We start from the raw sequence: 21,963 nt of genomic DNA, 5'->3' as shown, positions 1-21,963 counted from the left end.
TTCATTTTAGGTTGTTCTGTACATGCAATTACCAGCTAATTAATCACCAGTTTTTAATATCATTGTTTCTTAAAAGTTATCATTTAGAAGAAAGGAGGATGTGCAGTACATTACACATAATTAAAATTGTCATTGTTAGAGCAATCATGGCTAGTGTGGAGTTGGTCACAGCTATTATTCCAGCTAATAAATGCTTGCAACATGCAGTACAATGGGATGGTGTTGCAATGGCACAGTTTTCTTTGCAACTCTATAAGATATAGTAAGTGGCTTTCAATTAGGTTATGAACCATGTTTTCGTTCTGTTTCTATAAGCAATGTACGGGTGATGTGTTATCATTCTATAATCAATTTCCAGAGGGGTTGCTGCTTTAATCTCTTGCAGCAAAAACAACAGAGTATTGCAGCACCTCAGTGGCTACAAACGGTATATATTTTTGCAAGCCATGCCCCACTTCATCAGATGCATGAAGTGTTATCCTAAATTACAGCTATAAATACGTTTGGTTGGGAAGGGTTATAAACAGTGAGGTCAGAGGGAAATGGAATGCAGACGGTATATCCAGCGATAATTGTGCTATTCACATTGGCCATGCACAAAACCGTTGTTGGTGATGACACAAACATATGGCGTCGGCAGGCCAATTAAGACATGTAATGTGATTTTAAAAAACCTTTGTCCAATTCAGTCCCCTAAATGGTAGTGTAGAACCTCTTGATGCATTTTAATCCAATCATTTCACATCACAGTCTCTCTTTGAAGTTCCTTTATTCAAGGATGCGCACTTCAAGGTCAGTTTCAAAGAATCTTTATTCAACATATATGCCCAGTCTATGGTACACATGCAGTAAATATAGGCCATCAGTGTCAAACACAAAGCACAGTCTGAATAATGCAATTTCCAAACAATGAAAAAGAATCTTTTAGATAGTTTATGAAGACCCATGTACAATGAAATACATTATTTTAATTATGAACAGTCCTATACTCCATGTGTGTTAGCTGCTTCATGGAATATTCCTTGTTCTCATCTTACCATTGGAGGAATAGGGAGTTTACCTTAGAACTTATTCCCTTCCAAAATGAAGGAAAATGTACAATGGAAATCTGCATAATAACTCTCATTTTTTATTTTATTAATTGGCAATGTACATTAGATTTATCATGTTGAAAGTTTTATAGTTTGTCTCTGCACCCACTCACCCCAACTAAAGAATCAAATAGCATTTATAATAATCAATAGAATTATCTGTGAAGTGTTGGAATTACAAAAATGGAAGGAGTTTTATTGATCATCTAGTCAGTCACCTGTAACAGACAGATTTAAATCTCTGTGCCATTCAGACTTCATATAACACAGTTTCCTTAGGTCCAAAGTTCATATTATATCCCAGTGGACAGCACTCTCAAACTAGAAACTGTATGCTTTATTCATCTTCTCTTAGCAGATGGCTAGAATGGTTTAGCTCATTTTCTGATTTTGGGTTCTAAAAGAACAAAAACAAAAATACCCCAAAGAGGTTTGGTAAAATGATAAGTTATTGAAATTTAATGGCAAGCATAATCAAAATGCCATTAACTACTCGGGGGGGGGGGAATCACTTTTGATGATCCTCAAACAATATTCTTTATCTTTAAGTTTGGCTAACAATGCAAAATGAGTCAGTTCAGCCATTTATAAAGGCAATGTTTCTATAAATACTGCTTGAAAACAAGGGATCACACACCCACCCTGGTCTGTCTGAGACCTCAGAAAGCCTTTTTATAGTCCTAGTGCCCCATAACATCCACTCCTCCTCACAAGTAGAGTGATCTCTCCATTAGAACCAACCTCAAAGTCTCAAAATGTATGGCATATCCAAAGCAAAGGTAGATTGACTAAACCTAGAGGCAAAAATGTTAAAGGATAGGCCAATATGCACACAACCTTTTTTATGCAATACTGTACCTGCACCACTTAAGAACATAAGAACATAAGAATAGGTTGTTGTATCAGACCAATGTCCCATCTCATCCAGTTTTCTGGGATAAAGATGATGATGATGATGATGATGTTACAAAATCCATGGAGTCAGTATCTCAGATCACCCTTGCTCATTCTGTATACACCACTTCCATCTTCTCAGGCCCTTTTGTCAGCCTTGACAATTGTTTTCGGTTGGACGTAAGAACACAGAAGCATAGGGAACTATCAAATTCTGAGGCAGATGACTGACCCATCTAAGTTAAGTATTGTTTACCCTGACAGGTTTTCCAGCATTTGAGACAGGAGTCTCTCCCAGCCCTACTTGGAAATGTTGAACCTGGGACCTTTTGCACACAAAGCTGACACTCTCCCAATGAGCTCTGGCCCTTCCTACCCCCATCTTCGTTTCCTGAGTGCTTCCTCAGCCCCAGTCCTAAAGCCTGCAAATTTTCTCCTGCTTATTCATAGTCCTTTAGGGCAACTAATCCTGTGTCCCACATAAAGAGGTGTGGTTATGGTCTGCCAGAATGAAGAAGAAGAAGAAGAAGAAGAAGAAGAAGAAGAAGAAGAAGAAGAAGAAGAACCATCACAGGTTTTGTTAGTAAGGACAGTCTTTCTGAACATCTGTCAAGGCTCTTACAGAACGATCCAGCTGACAGAATAAGTGCAATATTTCCAAGAATGAGAAAATGAGCACACCTTTTAGGAAAACTTGAAAGTGTTGCCTGACAAGCTGAAAGGGTTGACAGTAGATGCAGGCAAAATAGATGAAACAGAGCTATGTTGTGAAAATTTAATGATCAGTACTTGCTAAGAGCTTTAAGAATTAGAGCAGAATGGGGAGAAAGAAGGGGAATTCATTTTCTGCTTTTTGTTTCCAGGCATACCATAATATTTAATGTGCATTTGAGGAGAAGAAAGAAGCTTTTAAAAGGTGATATGCATTGCACGTTAATAAATATCATTGAATAATGAACACTCAAGAGAATAGCATTTGGACTGGTTTTGGATCTGGCTGATTCATTGCTGGCTCTGCTTTGCCTCCTCCCTGCTTTCTTAACACCCTGTTCCAGGGCCCTACATTGGCTACCACCAGTGGGAACAAAACCGGTAGTAGCTTCTCCACTGCCCTTTTTAACATTCCAGAATGAAATTCTAACTATATTAGGAATGCTTATAATTATAAAACTTGCATCCATGATTATTTTAATTACGATGACAAAAATGGAGCACCATGGTTGCATGTTAATCTAAATGAGTATAGAAAAACAACAACACAGAACATTATAATGAGGAATGGGAAAAACAAAAAATTGCAAAATTCATGAAACATGGTTCAGGATCGACATAACTCCAGGCAGAAACATTTCAGGCAGACAACTAATAAATCTATGTTTAAAAATGTATCTCATTAAAATTGTTTTGTTAACATTCGTAATTACTAAGAATACTAACAGTACTGTTACCTGGGTTTTGAATGGTTAAAAGAAAGAACAGTTTAATTGGAGGGGAAAGAGACAATAGGTTTCTCTGTTCTGCATAGGTAAAAAATGAAGGGAATATTAATTAAGTGCTGATGAGATAAGAAGGTTCTTCCTGTCCTCCTTTCTGCACTTGTCATGTTCTTATCCACCATTTTGCCAAATTCCTGTAAAGAGCAAGTTGCACCTAAATTATTACAGTCAGTGTTGGACACCAGCTTTCTGGTTTTTTACTACCAGAAACAGGCTCACCAAAAGCCTTTTAAGCTCTGATGCTCCTTTCTGTTAAAGCACCAAGTTATTTCTGTAAATGTTCTGCACATGTACAGATGGCAGCAGCAGGCCTAGATGGGTATCCATCATTCACTGTACTTCAAAGACATATTGTAGCCAAAGATTTGTGGAACAAGCCACCAGGATTTCACCTGACACACAAAGACAAAATAGAGTAATATGACTTTTCCAGATCCTTTCCCCTTCTAAATCAATAGGAAGCAGCCGCATTTATTGAATCTGTCAAACAATTTAGAATTATTGAGCATGCAAAATAGAGCAGGAGCTTAGCTGAACAAGACTTAAGAAAACGTCATTGCTTACATCGACTTTGTTGATAGATGTTCTTTTTTTTTAATGTCCATTCAAACTGTTGGTTACTATTAAAATCGTTCTTTACTCCACAATGAATGAAAGTTGGTCAGGTTTTGAGTGGTAATGAAATTTCGTATAAATGAACAGGACCAAAAAGGGAAAGAAGAGATTGTCTAGATGTTTGTCATCACTCGCTGACCCATAAATTTGAATTAAAATGGGGAAAGGAAGCAAGTGTTTGGGCTCTACATATCTAATCTCAGGAAATCTTTGCTTATGTCCATGGGCGTGTGTAAAGAGCACAGACACTTCAGTAGAGGAGTCAGTGCATAACAAACAATAGAATTGAAACTTGTCAGGAAAAAAGATTCAGCTTGGCATTTTGTCAGTGAGAACAGTTAACCTAGGTCAAGCCTAATAAAAGTTTGATAAGTTTATAATTTATTTTGAGATGATGCATAATCTAGGCTAATACTAAGCATTACTATTTCACTTCCTTACATTTATAGTCAGAGTAACTTACATGGGATTCCAAGGAAGTTTCCCATCCTAAAGCGCTTCAGCATTTAAAACACAGTGGCAGCAATCATATGTCCTTGGGCTTAGGAAAATAGGAAGCTGTCAGACTGTCCATTTAGATCAATATTATCAGCAGCTGCCCAGGCTGAGATCTTTCACATTCCCTGCTGGTACCTGATCCTTTATTAAAATGTAGATGCCATAGATTGAACCACCAGCCTGCAAAGCATTGTGTCAGGATCACAACTGACCCAGGCACTGGAGAGAATTATTCATAGAAAAAGGCACACGCGCGCGCACACACACACACTCATCCTCAACATCCTTTAAATCAGGAGTGGAGAAACTTTGTCAGCCCAATGGCCTCATATTTTCTGGACAGCCTTCTGGCGACCACACTCCTGTGCTGAGCGAGGCCAGAGGCAAAAGTGGAAAGAGCAATGGATGTGAATTTTACCTTTGCTCAGCTGAAGAGAGCATGAGGTTTACAATAAAGCAGTCAGTATCAGCACCAAGAACAGGACCTTGGACAGCTCCAAAGCAGCAGTGCTGGTTGAAGCCTCTACTCCTAAGCCTAAGGTAACTACAGACCATGTTATCTCTGCAAGAAGCTAGAAATACCCTGAATCTCATCCTCTTGCATGGATCATGACACCAGTAGTCCCACTCATTCTATCCCACATTGTACAGGAAAACAGTTTCCTTGGGAGAATCGTCAATAGCTGACTTGGGAACCTCCTGCTTAGAGAACGCAGCTCTGCCACAGTCCCCAAGTTAGTTTATCTTAGGACCTAAGGAGTTACATTACTGAGGCCAGGTGCAGGAGGGCTTTGCGATTCAGGATAGATTCATTACTGATCATAATGGGGATTGTTCTTCCAAAGGGTCTATGATGTTTGAGGCAGCTTGGCTAATTACTTGTTTGGATCTTCCATCACAATTTTTGGCAGAGAACCAGCGTGGATGTGGAAGAACACCATCAACTGGTGAAGATGAAGGTGCTTGGATGATCTCATCTGCATTCTGTCTATTGCACTTAGCTGAACTAATCAGATAACACCAGCATTTTTTAAAAAAACAAAAACAAAAAAGTGAGACAGAAACAGCCAACTTAGGGATGTGCTTTTCATGCAAGCCGAAGACATTTACTATCTTAGACAGGCAGCTTGCTGAAGATTTATATCAAATGTATGGCCCAATGTGATCTTGCCTTTACTCACTCTATTGAAACATAGCTCTCTTAATCCTATGAGTGTTCACCTAGAGATATATAGGTGTAAGAGGAGAGGACATTTCTTTTTGGAACAGAAATGGTTTCATTGGTTACATTTCTCTTTGATAGCCATTCTGCATTTTATATTGAGGTGGCAGTATTCTGGAACGTAGCATTTTCAATAGGGGTAATTAGGTGATATTTTTGAATGCTCTCCTTGCTCCCCCCTCCAAAAAGTAATTAACTGCACATCATTGATAAGCACAAAGTTGAAGCATAGCTGCACGTATCTGGTTTACAACACACAAAGATGGAGGTGGTGGCTTTTAAATGTTTGTATGAGAACAAAAAATATACGAATTTACTATCGCATTCCGAAAAATGCAGTCAACACTGTCTACCACTTTGTTTTCTGTGTAGGCTGGCTCTCTGGTTTCCCAATGCTCTTTGTAATAAATTCTACTAGACTAGAATTATAGACAGGGAGATAATAATTAGGGGTATGGTATTCAGCAGCCATGCTGCTAGATACTTGGAAGACTTGGGGCACAGGCACAAGGCACAAATTTGCAGAATATTAGCATATGCTAATTTATGTGTATAGGTGCAGATCTGGACTGGCTTCAGTGTGGGGGAAATTGCTGGTTCTTGCTCTCAGGGCTAATCCTGGGAAACGGTGCCAACATGTTTCCCCATGTGCCTTGTGCCTTTCCCCTCTCCTCACAGCAACCCTATGAATTGGGTTAGGCTGCAAGGGAGTGACTGGTCCATGATGATGCAAGAAGCTTTACCACCATCATCCTCCCCTAGGCTAATTATGAGAAAGTAGGTAGCTTTTGCCACTTTCTTGGCAGGATGTCTACTTGCCCTGTAAGCAGAGTTTAATTTGGTAATTTAGCAGCAGATCTGTGGCCTGGCACAAAATTCCTGTGGCTTATACCTCTCTTCACCCACCCTTTTAATAATGCCCTTTGGTATTCAGATAGTTGGACTTTTCCTATATAACTGACATATTTTCATAATGAGAACAGATTGTAGAGAAACTAATGGCTATATCCAGTGCTAGCTCTGCTTAGAATAGACCCAATGAAATTAATGAACATGGCGGACCTAGGCTCATTAATTTCAATGGATCTGCTCTAAGCAGAACTGAGTTGGCTACAACCCTAAATTATTTGGTAGTCTGGAGTGTTTCTTAATGTTTTTAAATGTTTCGTTTATTTTAAGTTTAATTGTCTTTTTTCTCCCTTGTTGTCTGCTGCATTGGGCTCTTTTGGGAGGAAATGAGATGATTGAAATTAAAAAAATAAATTTTAAAGGTAAAGGTAAAGGGACCCCTGACCATTAGGTCCAGTCGTGACCGACTCTGGGGTTACGGCACTCATCTCACTTTATTGGCCAAGGGAGCCGGCGTACAACTTCCAGGTCATGTGACCAGCATGACTAAGTTGCTTCTGGTGAACCAGAGCAGCGCACGGAAACGTTGTTTACCTTCCTGCCGGGGCGGTACCTATTGATCTACTTACACTTTGACATGCTTTCAAACTGCTAGGTTGGCAAGAGCAGAGACCGAGCAATGGGAGCTCACCCCGTCGCGGGGATTCGAACCACCGACCTTCTGATCGGCAAGTCTGATAGCGCCACCCGCGTCCCACATTTTAACCTGTTGTTTATTAGAACTTTGCAATAAAAGCATAACATATAATTATCATTATATTCCTTTTAAAAAAAACCTCCCCAGCCTTCGTTTTAAAAAGTGAACATGAATAATGATGGCTGGCAAGAGACTGGTGCTCTGAACTATATGGAACAGTAAAATAGGGTACACATGAGTGAAGGCTTTCCAACTGTCAAGATTAAGAAATAAATAAGAGTTCACAGAGAGAATGAGCTGACAACAGCTGCTACTCAGGATTGCTAGAGAGAGCAGAGTTCATCCTTTATCTTGAAAATGTGGACTCTCTGATTGAAGAAAACTGTAAACAGGTTCTGAAAAATAAGAAATGTCCTACATAAAAATAAACACCATTGATATGCTAAGTGCAACCTGCATTTCTAACAGAACAGCCAGAAGTGGGGAAAATAACATAAAATCAAACAAAGCAATGTGATGGTCTTTGTTCATTTCATGTCTCTAACTACTCAGGACTGGCATCAGGGTTTTTCTGTTTGAAAGATTCACCTAATTGGCCTACTCCACCTTCAATGGCAGTTGGAAGGCAGCGTGAGGAAATTGTGTACAAAATTGCATTGTGTGGAAAAGCAATATATACATACAGTGTTGCATTTTTTAAAAAAGTAAGAAGTTGTTGCTGGGCACAAATGTTGAGCATGGCTTCCTAAGGCAGTTACTCTAGAGCAGGGGTGAGCAATGTGGTGCCTTCCATATGCTATTGAATGACTACAGCTCCCATCAGCCCCAGTCAGCGATGCCAATGGTCTGGAATGATACAAGTTGTGGTCCAATGAAAGCTGGAGGGTGCTTTGCTAGTTATCCCTGCTCTAGGGAGATACCGCTTTGGACAGGAGACTGCTGTCCAAGAGCAACCATTCTAGGAAAGCTGAACATAATGCGAATGTCTAGTGCCATATTGGAGGTATTTTCCCTGCTCTCCCCACTACCAGCTGAAAAAAAATGGCAGCAGAACAGTTGTGAAGCTGTTGGTTGTATGGCTCAGGCAGAACAGCAGGCAGCCCAACACCATATGCAGATTCAAAACCCAAGGCATAGTCTTCAGCCTTTCTCAGAAGGCAGGCCTTTAGACTTTGGATTGAATGAAATACTGGTGAGAACAGAAGGGAATATTCTTTAGGTTGCTTTGCAGTCATAACAGAAAATGCAACAAGGCTTTGTTTTAGGATGATGCAGTGGTGTAGGGCAATTTAGGGGTGAGTGTGTTTCCACAGCCATATAAATTATGCTCAGAAGCATGATAAGCATTCCACATTAATGGCACCAAGTGCAAGAGGGAATCTGCTGGCATGATCCCCTGGGCAGAGCTGCAGAAAAAGCTGATGAACTCAGGTGCAGAATCGTATTGAAAACTGGCATAAAAGAAATAGCAATAATTTCACCCAACTTTACAAAGAACAGATAAAAGCGACCTGCTGTTGAACTGATTGATTTTCATGGGAATTGGATAAGCCTTTATGCTAGGCTGAGTTTTTTTTATGTATGCATGATCTAGTTCACTCCCAGCACAGTGTATACTGCAAGAAAATAAAATGAACACTACTGCGGCACTGCCAAATAATATTTATGTAAATATAAACACAGTCAAATGATTGCTGCATAAGAGAAAGAGCACATAAATGTGTCTGTTGATATTCATTGCAAAAGTATCAGTGACAAGATAATCTGTCCTTGCAGAATTTGATAGTACAAAAAGGTTCATAAACTTTGTCACAGTTAGTGGTCAGCTGTCAAGAAAACATTATTGAGCATCTTACAATATGATAGCGTTTCCTAACTGTCTCCATGAAAACGGCGGCTCTGAGGCGTAGGGAGCAACAGGCGAGGTGCTCCAGGAGGTTGAGGCAGCAAGGGCCCAAATCCCAGCTTCCTAGCTGGCCAGGTGGGGCTCACTAGCTCTAGGAGGAGGGGTGTGATTCCTCAGCTGGATTAGGCTCAGGACAGGTGAGGGTCACCTGCCTCATCAAGCCCAGATGCTGTTATCAGCATACAAAGTACAAAAGGGAAGCAGAGCTGAGGTGCTGTGTCTGCTCAACAGCCCATGTTGATCAGGCATAGGCAAACTCGGCCCTCCAGATGTTTTTGGCCTACAACTCCCATGATCCCTAGCTAACAGGACCAGTGGTCAGGGATGATGGGAATTGTAGTCCCAAAACATCTGGAGGGCTGAGTTTGCCTATGCCTGATGTTAATGGACCTCAGCTTGGATGCTCCATTATCTCTGTGCTTTGGTTTGGACTTTGGACATGTGGATTGTCCCTGGTCTGGGGGACTTGATATACTGACTTGCTGCCAGGTAGGCCGGGGTTCAGGACAATGAGTATTGCAGTAGATAAAATCTTGTTGGTTAAGCTTTTATACAAGTTTAATTATGTTGGAAGAAATAGTCCTTGCATTAATATTTAAAATAATATATGGCTCCACTAGTGTAAGCCAGCAAGATATTCAAGAGGAGATCTGATGTAGCGCATTAGCTCTTTGGAATTAGTCTCTGTGTATGGTTTAATAACATATGTATCCACCAGAATACAGAAAAGATTACTGAAAGTCATATCATGATTTCACTTCGGGTATCTATTCATCATATTCTCTATGTATAATGCAGAATGCTTAGTTCTTCTAGTTGTGCATAAAGGATGCTACCCAAGGCTGATAGAGAAATGCAAGAGTTCTATCATCTTCTTGGGGAGCCAGAAGGATGTAGCCTCCTTAACGGTTAAACCTGGAGATATTCTACCTAAGATTACTTATGAGTTTGAGTTACACCAAGGGTGGTAACCTTTATCAGCCCAAGGGCCTCACTCCCTTCTTGGAAATCTTCTGGAGACAACATACCAGTGGTGGGCAGGGCCAGAGATCAAAGACATATTCCACCATGGTAAGAACAGCCAAGGAGGCTGATAACTGAGACTAGTGAAGAGTGCTACCTGGGGACAGGTGGTGTCACTCTGGAAAATCCCAAGGACCTGAAGGATCATATCTGGCCCTGGGGCCTGAGGTCACCAATCCCTGAGCTATACCATCTTTTTGAGGAGTCATGAAGGCAGGATCTGTTTCATCCTGAGTTGCTTTGTTTTTAATTTGTCTATAAGCTGTCTTGGAGAGCATTAGTAGAAAGTAAATGCAATAAGTAAAATAAAGGAGCTCTGGTTTTCCAGGCACTAAAGCACACCTCGGTATCACATGGTAGCAAACATCTTTGCCTGAATCAAATGAGTATGGATGTTATCAGGCAGCAAAAGAAAGCCTTGCATCTCCAAGGCATGGATAAGCATAATAAGCTGCTTAACGGCTTCATGAGTTGAGGGTTTTGATGGTTACTCTTTGGGAGGCATTGTGCTCTGAGCAAAGGTGCTTCTCTATCATTAAAGTCAATTGGACTGGATGAGTCATAGCTGCAAACTATAGGAATATCTGCATATGCCTTCCATGAAAGTGTCTGGGGTTCAGAATGAAACCTGATAAACTTTGGCTAATGTGTCCAGTGGCTAGACTACCAAGCACGTTATGGAACAAACAAATGACTTGAAGATTTGCTTGTCTTATAGGAAACCACACAACTAAATACAGTAAAGGCAAAAAAAAATATTGCAGTCTAAATACTGTACAGATTTTATAATTCAGCCTTTCTTTTTCCTTATTATAAGGTATCCTTTATCTCACTCCTCTTCTCTGGAGTACTTATCTATTGGTATGTAAAAGCCACTTTAGTATTTAATTACTGAAGTAATAAAGCTTAGTTCTGAATGCTTTCACTAGCAGTCCAGGTTTTCTCCACTATGTTAGCAGTGGTTTCCACTATCTGGGATAATGAACAGATTTCCCTGCCAAAAGCAGATCTTTTTGACAATGTTTATTACCCATTAATATACAAAATAGCCCTCAAGGTATTCTATTAAGAAATAAAATGTGGACGATATAATTGTGTTCCTAATTATATTCCAAATTATACCCCCATGTTGTCCTCTAATGCTCTTCTTTGTGTAATCTTCATTTTAAAATTAATATCACCCTCGGCTTTCAGGCTGGAATGGAAAACAAAAAATAAATGAAATGATCTAATAAACATGTTTTCTTTCATCAAAATGTGGGAAATTTTTTCTCTCAGAGTTTTGATTCCAGTACCTAAGAGAAATAACAGCAGGGCAAGATTTGCCAAGTTCAATCTGAAGCAAACTTAGTCTAGTTAGTTCATAGAGAACCTCTGGCCCTGTGGGTCAAATTAAGCCCATGGACTTCTTAATTTGGCCTTAATTTCCCCATTTTGGGAAATCCATACCTATCTAAAAGTGATTCACTTGCCATAGGTAAGAAGTAGACAGCTGTTATTCCTGAGACCTGTTGTCCAGTCTCATGAGCTGCAAGTCTACTCACACCAGGCATGCAACACTGCATCTGGGAGTGTTGTTGTGGCCGGCCCAGGATAGGGGGAAACTGGGCTGCTTGGTGCATGCATACATACACCCCAGCACTGGCATCTGGAGAGTGTGGTTGCAGGTCTAATATTCCTTGGCCATGCCCCTAATGACCTCTCTGGCCATCTTTCCACACCTACCCAATTTGCTCTTTGTTCCAGTGTAGGATCACCAGTCACTTCAGGGCTAAGTGGGGATTTTTTGCCTGCCTGCACCTGCACCTTAGCAAACAGGGTGTGTCCCCTCCACCTGTGCTGGTTTCAGGGATGTTGGTGTTTAGGGGTCAGTGCTGTTAAATAAGTTAGTTTGGTTGCATGGTTAAGTTGGCCACATGGTTGGCAGAGAGGTGTGGGAAATGTTAAGGTTAGATAAGGTAACAGGTGGTCACCCTTTGAAGGTGAAGGGTGTTTCTGGAAGGTCTCCTTACTCACCATAATATGGGGCCCAGGCTTTGAGGCTATGGTTTTGCTCACCCAATGTTGAAGTTACATTAGCTTCCTGCTCTTCTCATTTCCCCCTGCATATATTTTAAATAAAATGTGGCCCTAGTTCAACCTGTGACTTATGTCTTGTTTCTTTAACCCTGGGTCTGATTAATACATGTTTATTATTATTTTTTTAAAAAAATATATTTTATTAGGATTTTTAAACATAAATGCAAAGATAAAAAACAGTATAACATATATCATAACATACTTTCTTAACATCTTTGGACTGCCTCACACCTCCCGCTCCCATTTGCATCATTGTCAATTCTTGCCCGCAATTTATCATCTTATTTACACTCTTGTGTCAGATTCATTTAATTATAATCTATTAATTCTCCAATAGGTTTATAATTTTTCCTCAAACTTACTTATCATCTTAATTCCATCTAGTTTAGTGGTGCACAATTATTTATGATCTAGCATCCTTTCTTAACATTCAACCAAATTACAGTGTTTTTTTAAATAAATCTTGAATTTCTTCCAATCTTCTTCAACCCTCTCTTCTCCCAGGTCTCGGATTCTGCCAGTCATCTCGGCTAGTTCCATATAGTCCATCAGTTGCATCTGCCACTCTTCCAGTGTGGGTAGATCTTGAGTTTTCCAATTCTTAGCGATGAGTATCCTTGCTGCCGTTGTTGCATACATGAAAAATGTTCGGTCCTTCTTTAATACCTTCTGGCCGACAATGCCCAAAAGGAAGGCCTCTGGTTTCTTGGTGAAGGTATACTTAAATACCTTTTTCAGCTCATTATATATCATTTCCCAGAAGGCCTTCACCCTAGGGCAAGTCCACCAGAGGTGAAAGAATGTTCCTTCATTTTCTTTACATTTCCAACATTTATTATCAGACAAATGGTATATCTTGGCAAGTTTGACTGGGGTCATGTACCATCTATATATCATTTTCATTACATTTTCCTTCAAAGCATTACATGCAGTGAAGTTCAACCCAGTGGTCCACAACCTTTCCCAGTCCTCAAACATGATATTATACCCAATGTCCTGTGCCCACTTTATCATAGCTGATTTAACCATTTCATCTTGTGTATTCCATTTTAACAGCAAGTTATACATTCTTGAAAGTACCTTAGTCTTTGGTTCTAGCAATTCTGTTTCCAACTTCGATTTCTCCACCTGGAACCCTAACTTTTTGTCGTTTTTAAAAACTTCTTTAATCTGAGCATAATGTAACCAGTCTCGCACTTTATCCTTCATTTTCTCCAAACTCTGCAATTTCCAATTGTCTCCATCTTTTTCTAATATTTCCCAATATTTTGGCCATTTGGCCTCCATATTGGGTCTTTTTCGGGCCTTAGCTTCCAGAGGTGAAAGCCACCTTGGAGTTTTGTTTTCCAATAAGTCTTTGTATTTTGTCCAGACATTAAACAATGCTTTCCTGACAATATGATTCTTAAAGGCCTTATTGATCTTAACCTTATCATACCATAAGTATGCATGCCAACCAAAAGCATTGTTAAAACCTTCCAGGTCCAGTACGTCGGTGTCTTCGAGAAGTAGCCAGTCTTTTAGCCAGCAGAAAGCTGCGGCTTCATAGTACAGCTTTAGGTCTGGCAGGGCAAAGCCCCCTCTTTCTTTCGCATCAGTTAATATCTTAAACTTAATTCTGGGCTTTTTGCCCTGCCAGACAAATTTAGAGATATCTCTCTGCCACTTCCGGAAGCACTCCGTCTTGTCCACAATCTGTAATGTTTGAAACAAAAACAACATTTTTGGCAATACATTCATCTTAATAGCAGCAATTCGGCCTAGCTGATTAATACATGTTTATTCCCCTTTTTTTAAATACATGATTTACTGATTTGAACTACTGTTTGTGTAATCTCTCTCTCTCTGTGTGTGTGATCTGAATGTATTCACTCTTATGGAAATATTTAATCTTGCAAGTTGTTGTTTTACTATACAGTAGTAGCAGTAGTATTTTTTGAATTTTAATTGTATTATATCATTTTATGAGGGACGTGGGTGGTGCTGTGGGTTAAACCACAGAGCCTAGGGCTTGCCGATCAGAAGGTCAGCAGTTCGAATCCCTGCGACGGGGTGAGCTCCCGTTGCTCGGTCCCTGCTCCTGCCCACCTAGCAGTTCAAAAGCACGAAGTGCAAGTAGATAAATAGGTACCACTCCGGTGGGAAGGTAAACAGTGTTTCCGTGCGCTGCTCTGGGTCGCCAAAAGCGGCTTAGTCTTGCTGGCTGTACGCCGGCTCCCTCGGTCAGTAAAGCAAGATGAGCACCGCAACCCCTGCGACTGAACCTAATAGTCAGGGGTCCCTTTACCTTTATCATTTTATGACTGTGAGCTACCACAGAACAATGCTATTGGGCAGCCTTATACAGTACAAATCTAGTAAGCAAGCTAGCAAGCAAGCATGTTAATTAATATGGCCAGCTCTGTTGCCATCATGCCATTACTTCATCTTCCTTTTTTTAAAAAAAGCTTTTCAATTATTCTTCATGTCATACATTTTGTGATCATCCTTCAGTTTAAATCATAAATATTAAGTAGTCATATTCTGGCCACAAAAGATGTCTAAATAGCTACTGCTGGTGACTTTCTTTCTTTCTTTTTTGCTACATGTTCTAAAGGTATGCACTGACCACAATATTTGACTTGTATCTGTGGCTCTGGGAAGGAGACTAATCTGTTTTGGAACTACTCTGTATCTTTCCAGTTCAACTTGTTATTTAGGACCAAATTACATCTGTTAAAAACAAAGTTCTGTTTTCCACAGGGAGAACAAGGGTATCTCTAAAAATGGCTGTAACTTCTTTTCCTTTTCAAAAAGTGGGTGAAGCTTGCAAGCAGATGTGGCCAGTGTGACCAGTGGTCAGGGATGATGAGAGTGGTGGCCCAGCAACATCTGGAATGGTTTCCCATTCCTAACTCATGGCATCTACTTTAGCCCCAATTCTACCCTAAGGTTGCCTCCATTTTCTTGACAGTGTTTCTGTATCTTGAACAGTAGCATCTCTGGCACAATCGCAACAGGAGAAGATTCCCACATCAATACACCTCAGTCAATACACTTCATGTGTTGAGTTCATGTGCCATGTGGCTTTAAAAAGCAGCTTCCTTTTTGGGGGTTGGGATGTGAGGATCTTCTTGACCCAGCCTCTCAAATGAACCAGATTAGACCTTGGTGTGCTTCCTGCCAACCTAGCAGTTCGAAAGCACCTCAAAGTGCAAGTAGATAAATAGGTACCGTTCTGGCGGGAAGGTAAACGGCGTTTCCGTGTGCTGCTCTGGTTCGCCAGAAGCAGCTTAGTCATGCTGGCCACATGACCTGGAAGCTGTATGCCAGCTCCCTCGGCCAGTAAAGCGAGATGAGCACTGCAAACCCAGTGTCGGTCACGACTGGACCTAATGGTCAGGGGTCCCTTTACCTTTTAACAACCTCTCTCCAGGTCCTCTGTTCCTGCCCCCACATTCAGTCTCTTGCAGGAGTCTCAATGGGCAGGTGGCTTCTGCCAGTCATCTTCTGCCTGACAGAAACAGCCTGCCCTGGGGGAATACTGACAAAATTTCATCACCTCTTTAATGGTGGCAATTCCCAGATGGATAAAGGAAACCAGACAGATGGAAGTGAAATTATAGCATGAGATACAGCAAATGCTGCTGCAAACACCATGGGAAATATACCTGCAATAGAAAGATGGTGTTATAGGTGATCTTTTTTTCCTCCACCGTGTGCTGTTATATGGGCTTCCCGGGAGTCCATGGGAGATGCTGAAGGTTTTGATTTTCTTTAGCAAGAGAGGCCACTCAGATCGTGGGGTGCCTATGTCATATTTGGCTTCATTTGCAAATCTACAAGCAGAGCCTATTGGAAACAAGCAGGCTCCTTTGAAATGCACCACAACTAGCGGTCCTGCATCAGATTCCTAACCAGATACTGTTTCCCCCACTTTCAGCTATTTAATTGCACTTGAACTCTGTTTTCTGCTTGCCTCTCACCATGCAAAACTAGCACATCCCAGCCGTTACACTGATTGTGTGGAAGTAAGGAAGAGTGGAAATGGGACGGATGCTCGTGCCTTCAGATCCCATACGGATCCCTTGGGGAGCTCGGCTAATTCCTAATCTCAACCCATTAGGATATCCATCCACATTTTAAAAAAATGTGCAGCGAAGTCGTTTAGCGACGCTGCACCCTGTGCCCACGCCTATGTGGGCGTAAGCCCATGGGGCTTACTCCCGAGTAAACATCCGTAGGCTTTCACTGTCCGATCCCTTTCTTAAAAGTCCCGGGCGCTCCCGGGTTGCCTCTTGCCCGGGCCGCGGAGCCGGCGGAAACTCGCAACAGTTATTTTTCAACTTTCCAGAACCAACGGCGTGGACAGCGCAAGAAGAGCAGTCGCGTTGGGGAAAGCCGAGGCAGCTGCTGCAGGTGACGCGAGAGGGTCGCACTCCGAGCCTCACCCGCCTCTTTTTCACCTCCTCGCCTCGCCCCCCCCCCTCTCTCCGGGTGGAAGCACCAAGTTATCTCCCGAAGAGCCTCTGCCGGGCGAGATAAGGCGCAAGGCGGGGACCTGCTCTAGGGTGGCGGCGGCGCGTTTGGTCCGGAGGCGGGAGCTGCGCGAGGGGTGGCGCGAGGGAGGGACGCAGCCCTTCCACTGCGCCAACCTGCAGTCTGGCGGCGGCATCCATGGAGTGGGAGAGGGCGCGCGCCCCTCGCTTCCTGCCGCCGCCGCCGCCGCCGCCGCGTGCGCCCCTCCCTCCTCCTCCTCCTCCTCTTCCTCCTCCCCCCCGGCGCGCGCGAATGTGTGCCTGGCGCTCTCTGGGCCCGCCTTCCTTTCCGTGGCGCCCGCTGCCAGCCAGTGCCGCAAGGAGCCCTTTCGCGCGCCACTCGCTACTCTCGGCTGCCGCTCGCAGGGGGGCAACAAGCGGCGGCGGCGGCGGCGGCTTCCCCCACCCCGCCTCCTCCTCCGCGGGCACTTTGGCGCCTTTTCCCCCCTGAGCTTCCCGCCCTTTTCCCTCAGGAGGGTCTCGCGGGCTCTTCCGCCTCGGCTCTTTGTTTCCCGCCCAGCCCCCCCCCCCGCCGCTTCCTGCTGCTTCGCCTTCCCGGGGGTTCTTCTTCTTCTTCTTCTTCTTCTTCTTCTTCTTCTTCTTCTTCTTCTTCTTCTTCTTCTTCTTCTTCTTCTTCTTCTTCACCTCCCAGTTCCTTCTGCCGTCGCCGCCTGGACGTTGCCTTGTCATGTCAAGATGGAAGGCAGGAGCGACTGGCTCGCCTCGTCGTCCCGCCACGAGGGCTTCGAGCAGATGAGGCTGAAGAGCCGACCCCGCGAGCCGTCGCCCAGCCTCACCCGGGTGGGCTCCAACTTCTACAGCTCCGTCAAGCAGCAGGACTACAGTGCCAGCGTCTGGCTGAGGAGGAAAGACAAATTGGAGCATGTAAGCCACTTTTTTTTCCCTCTCTTGCTCCTCCCTGCTCATTCATTCTCACCAACAGCCCTGCCAGGCAGGCCACTCATTGCCCCCATATGGACAGGTGGAGGGAGAACCTCATGAGCTTTCCGCCAGGTGAACCGTTTGCACCCGGGACTCTGTATGGCACAGGTCCAATGGGATCCTAGAATGGTAGGGTCCCCAAGGGTCATCTAGTCTAACCCCCTGCCGTGCAGGAATCTTTTGCCCAACGGGGGGCTTGGACCCAGGACCCTGAGATTAAGAGTCTCCTGCTCCACCAACTGAGCTATATATAAACATTGGTTCTGAGCATCGTCTGTCCCAACCCGGAGCTTCGCCCTAGAAAACCCAAATAGGTTTAACAACATGTGGGGGGCCTTGGGAAGAAGGGTCCCTAAGGCTACAATGTGATGCACAATGGCTTGGAAGTAAGTTCCATTAAACTCAATGGAGCTGTCTTGTCTGCCAAGCGAGCGTGCACAGGATTTCTCTGCAAAAGTGGGAGATGAGGTTCATTTCTCTTTAGGAACAGCAGGACATCAGAATAATTTGAACGGTCTGGATCACAGCCCTTCTGAATTGCGAACGTGTCACCCTGTGTTTTCTGTACGTGTATATGCTTAGTTCCCGTTCTGTGGACTATTGTCTACTGCAGACCAATTTCACATCCCTTCCATCTCCATGCATGTACATATGGGACAGCTTCAGCTCATATCTGGGAAGTTACAGTACCTTTTATGATGTTGCAGAATTCCCCTCCAAGCGAGAACAGGTTGGAATGTGATGGTGATTAGGATACCTGTGTTTTGCTTTTTGCAATCCTTATTTCCTATTTGGAGAGGCAAACATTCTGTATTCCAGGCATACTTTCCCTCCCCATCCCCTGTGTGGGATTTTAAGGCAGTGTGAAGTAGATTGCTTTCCAACATCAATTTCTGCAGCAGCAATGCATGTTAACTAAGTGGTTTTTGGGACCAGGGAGAAGCTGTGGCTGGCTGCAATGAATATTTTATGGGGATTTTAAGGTGCTTGGAAATATTCCTGTGGTTCACATGATTCAGAGCAATGGGCTCTTTTGTTCTTATGTAATTTGTAACAGTAAGAAATTGGATGAATGGCACCCTAGGTTAGCATCATCTGAATAGAGTATTAGATGAAGTCCGTAATTACATTCTCCCCCTCTAGGCACAGATATTATGTTTGCTGCATGCTATTGGGGAAGCATTGCTGGGTTTTACATTGCAGCAGGCTTGCTTAAGAAGACATGCATGCAGTTCGAAGCTGACTTTGTGACATAGAAGACAAGTATGCTGCTTTTATAAAATGCATCAAAAATATTGTAATGCAAGCAAGTTCCTTGAAAGAAATACCTGTATCAAAACACGTCTTTTGCAAACCTATTGACTCATTATAGTGCCCACACATTATTTACACTTTGTTAGAAACTGATTCAGTGCCAAATGATGTAATCCAAAATGCAAAGATACAGCAGTACAATAGCTGGAAGCTACAAAAAGTATTAAATTTCTTATCTGCATTACTATAAAGTATTATTTATTTGGGTGAGATTGCTAAAGGAAAGGATTGAGTGTTCAATTAACCTCCCCAAAAGGTACATGTTTGTGGCCAAATATAAGTTGCAATCGTGGTGATAAATGGAATTGTCAAGATTGATCAACTGTGGGATGTACTGTTCCTCAGCTGTGCTACTAGTATACCTGTCTATCTTGATTCAATAAGACTTGTCAATAGTGGCATGTGAAGTTTAATGAATGGCTGGTGGCTTTGCCTGAAATCTGGAATATAGAAATATCTGTTTTCTCAACATTTGGTTGCATCCTATGTTAGTTACTCAAAGTAGACCTATTGAGATTAATGGATATAAGTGAGGTCCATTAATTTCCATGGTTCTACTCAGAGTGCAACTTAGCGGGATACAACCCACAGACTTTTACATGAACTACCTGTGTAGGTGAACTATCATTTTACAAATCTTAACATTGCCCATTTCTAATCATCACAGTATTATTACTATCAAAGAAACAGCTAGAAAATTGCAGTGTGGTAACAGAGAACCAGAGTAGCCACATAGGCTCATTAAAACGTTAAAACATTTCTGGTACACAACACCAGCACTTGCTTTATTAAACTTACTTGGATTTATGAACTGCTGTACAGTGGTACAGTGGTTACATATGCTTCAGGTTACAGACTCCACTAACCCAGAAATATTACCTCGGGTTAAGAACTTTGCTTCAGGATGAGAACAGAAATCGTGCAGCAGTGGCACAGCGGCAGCAGGAGGCCCCATTAGCTAAAATGGTGCTTCAGGTTAAGAACAGTTTCAGGTTAAGAACAGACCTCCAGAAAGAATTAAGTTCTTAATCCGAGGTACCACTGTATTGACAATGGTTAGCAACTTTTAGAAAACAAAATTTTAAAATGTGTATAAACTTATGCAGAAAGTAAGACGGTCTTGTAGTGTCTTTGGAAGATGCTCAGGCTGTCTTTGACAAGAGTTGGAGAATTCTTTGATATAAGATGCACTCATATCCACATTTACCTAGGAGTTTTCCCAATGCACTAATTTCAGTAAATGTGGGATGTTAATGCAATTATTTGACTGTATTGTATAATGAAGCGTGTGTAAAGACCATGACCATTTGAGTTCAATGGCACTAAACTGCATACTTATTCAGTGGAATGTACTCCCAGGTAACCATACAAAGTATTGTAGCCTTAGTTAAACTCCACGTAGTTTTGTTTCATTGGGCAGAAGGGAGGTTAGGTTGAAATGTAGACTTGGAGCACATAAGGGTCCTGCAGCAATGTGAAAATATTTCCTGTAACCTTTTTAAGATAGATGTAGATGTAGGTACAGTGGTACCTCGGGTCCAGACGCTTCAGGTTACAGACACTTCAGGTTACAGACTCCACTAATCCAGAAATAGTTAAGGTTAAGAACTTTGCTTCAGGATGAGAACAGAAATTGCATGGCAGCGGCGTGGCAGCAGCAGCAGCAGCAGCAGGAGGCCCCATTAGCTAAAGTGGTACCTCAGGTTAAGAACAGTTTCAGGTTAAGAACAGACCTCCAGAATGAATTAAGTTCTTAACCTGAGGTACCACTGTATTAATTGGGATTGTGCAGATATCTATAATTGTGAATGCACTGTAATATAATGCAGTAGCTGACAGAGAGCAATGGGTTTGGTGTCATACCTATAGGGCTCAGATGTGGCCTTTTTAAAGGGCCCGCCCCTCAGTTTTGATTTGACAGCCTGTCTTCTGATTGGGTCTACCTCCTTACATAAGAGGCTCTCCTCCCTTCAGTTAGATGAAGACACCAGAAAGGGAGGATCAAAGCCAAGCTTTTTCCATCAGCTATTGAACCACTCTTTGAGCAGCAGAGATGATACTCGCTGAATGGAGGCTCCCCACAACAGTGGCAGGAGAGGTAAGATAACCTGGGATACTTGAGACATCAGCTGTTGATGCCCATACTCTGGCCTTGTTTGGGCTTAGATAAAGAATACCCAAGTGTTTAGGTGTCCCTGGAGCAAAGTACATCCTGGACCATTGTGGATTTGGGGCATTCCTTTTCTTTTCCTCTAGGGCTTGGAGGATGAGAAGAAATCCTGACGTTGATTCTGGCCATTATGATACCATGGGTCATGATATCTTTGTGTTTATGGTAAAACTGATGATGGTCCATTGTTCCATGGATATCAGCCATGGAGCTTGTTGGATCTGAAAGAGTAGCCCACTCTTGCTTTTAATAACAGTGACAAAACCTTCTAATATAGCTATGTTTTGCACAGGGGTGGAGCCTCCCTGTCAACATGGTTGTTACCATTCATAATTATCCACATTTTGGGGTCTGTGTAGCACATTACAGAGAATGAGTCTGTGATACATTTATATTGACACTATACTTCAGATATCATATCCAAGTTCAGCTAAGTAAAAACCTTTACCTGATCTCACTGGAATTGCACTTGAGACAAGTTGGTCAACCATATGCTTCTTGTGAAAAATGCCTGTAAGCTAAGGGCAGAGCACACTGAATTGTTTTCAGATGATAAGAATGATTTTCTGATTTGACAGGTTTTAGCCTAGTCAGTATGTACTTTGCAATACACTTACTGAATGATGAGGTCAATATATAGTCAACTAAAG

At 42.3% G+C, this 21,963-nt stretch overlaps 1 protein-coding gene across 1 annotated transcript in view; it reads left to right on the top strand.

The window, feature by feature from the left end:
- The first annotated feature begins 17,422 nt into the window (after positions 1–17,422).
- PLD5 (phospholipase D family member 5) overlaps positions 17,423–21,963 on the top strand; it is a 95,557-nt gene continuing 91,016 nt past the window's right edge. Inside the window, exon 1 of the mRNA XM_081856363.1 lies at positions 17,423–17,772. Coding sequence (XP_081712489.1) covers positions 17,584–17,772 — 189 coding nt within the window. The 5' untranslated portion in view covers positions 17,423–17,583. The remainder of the gene's footprint in view (positions 17,773–21,963) is intronic.

This window comes from Podarcis erhardii (assembly GCF_964252035.2).
Source record: "Podarcis erhardii genome assembly, chromosome: 3".
In the NCBI taxonomy this organism is placed as follows: Eukaryota; Metazoa; Chordata; class Lepidosauria; order Squamata; family Lacertidae; genus Podarcis; species Podarcis erhardii.
This window is presented reverse-complemented; position numbering and strand designations above follow the sequence as displayed.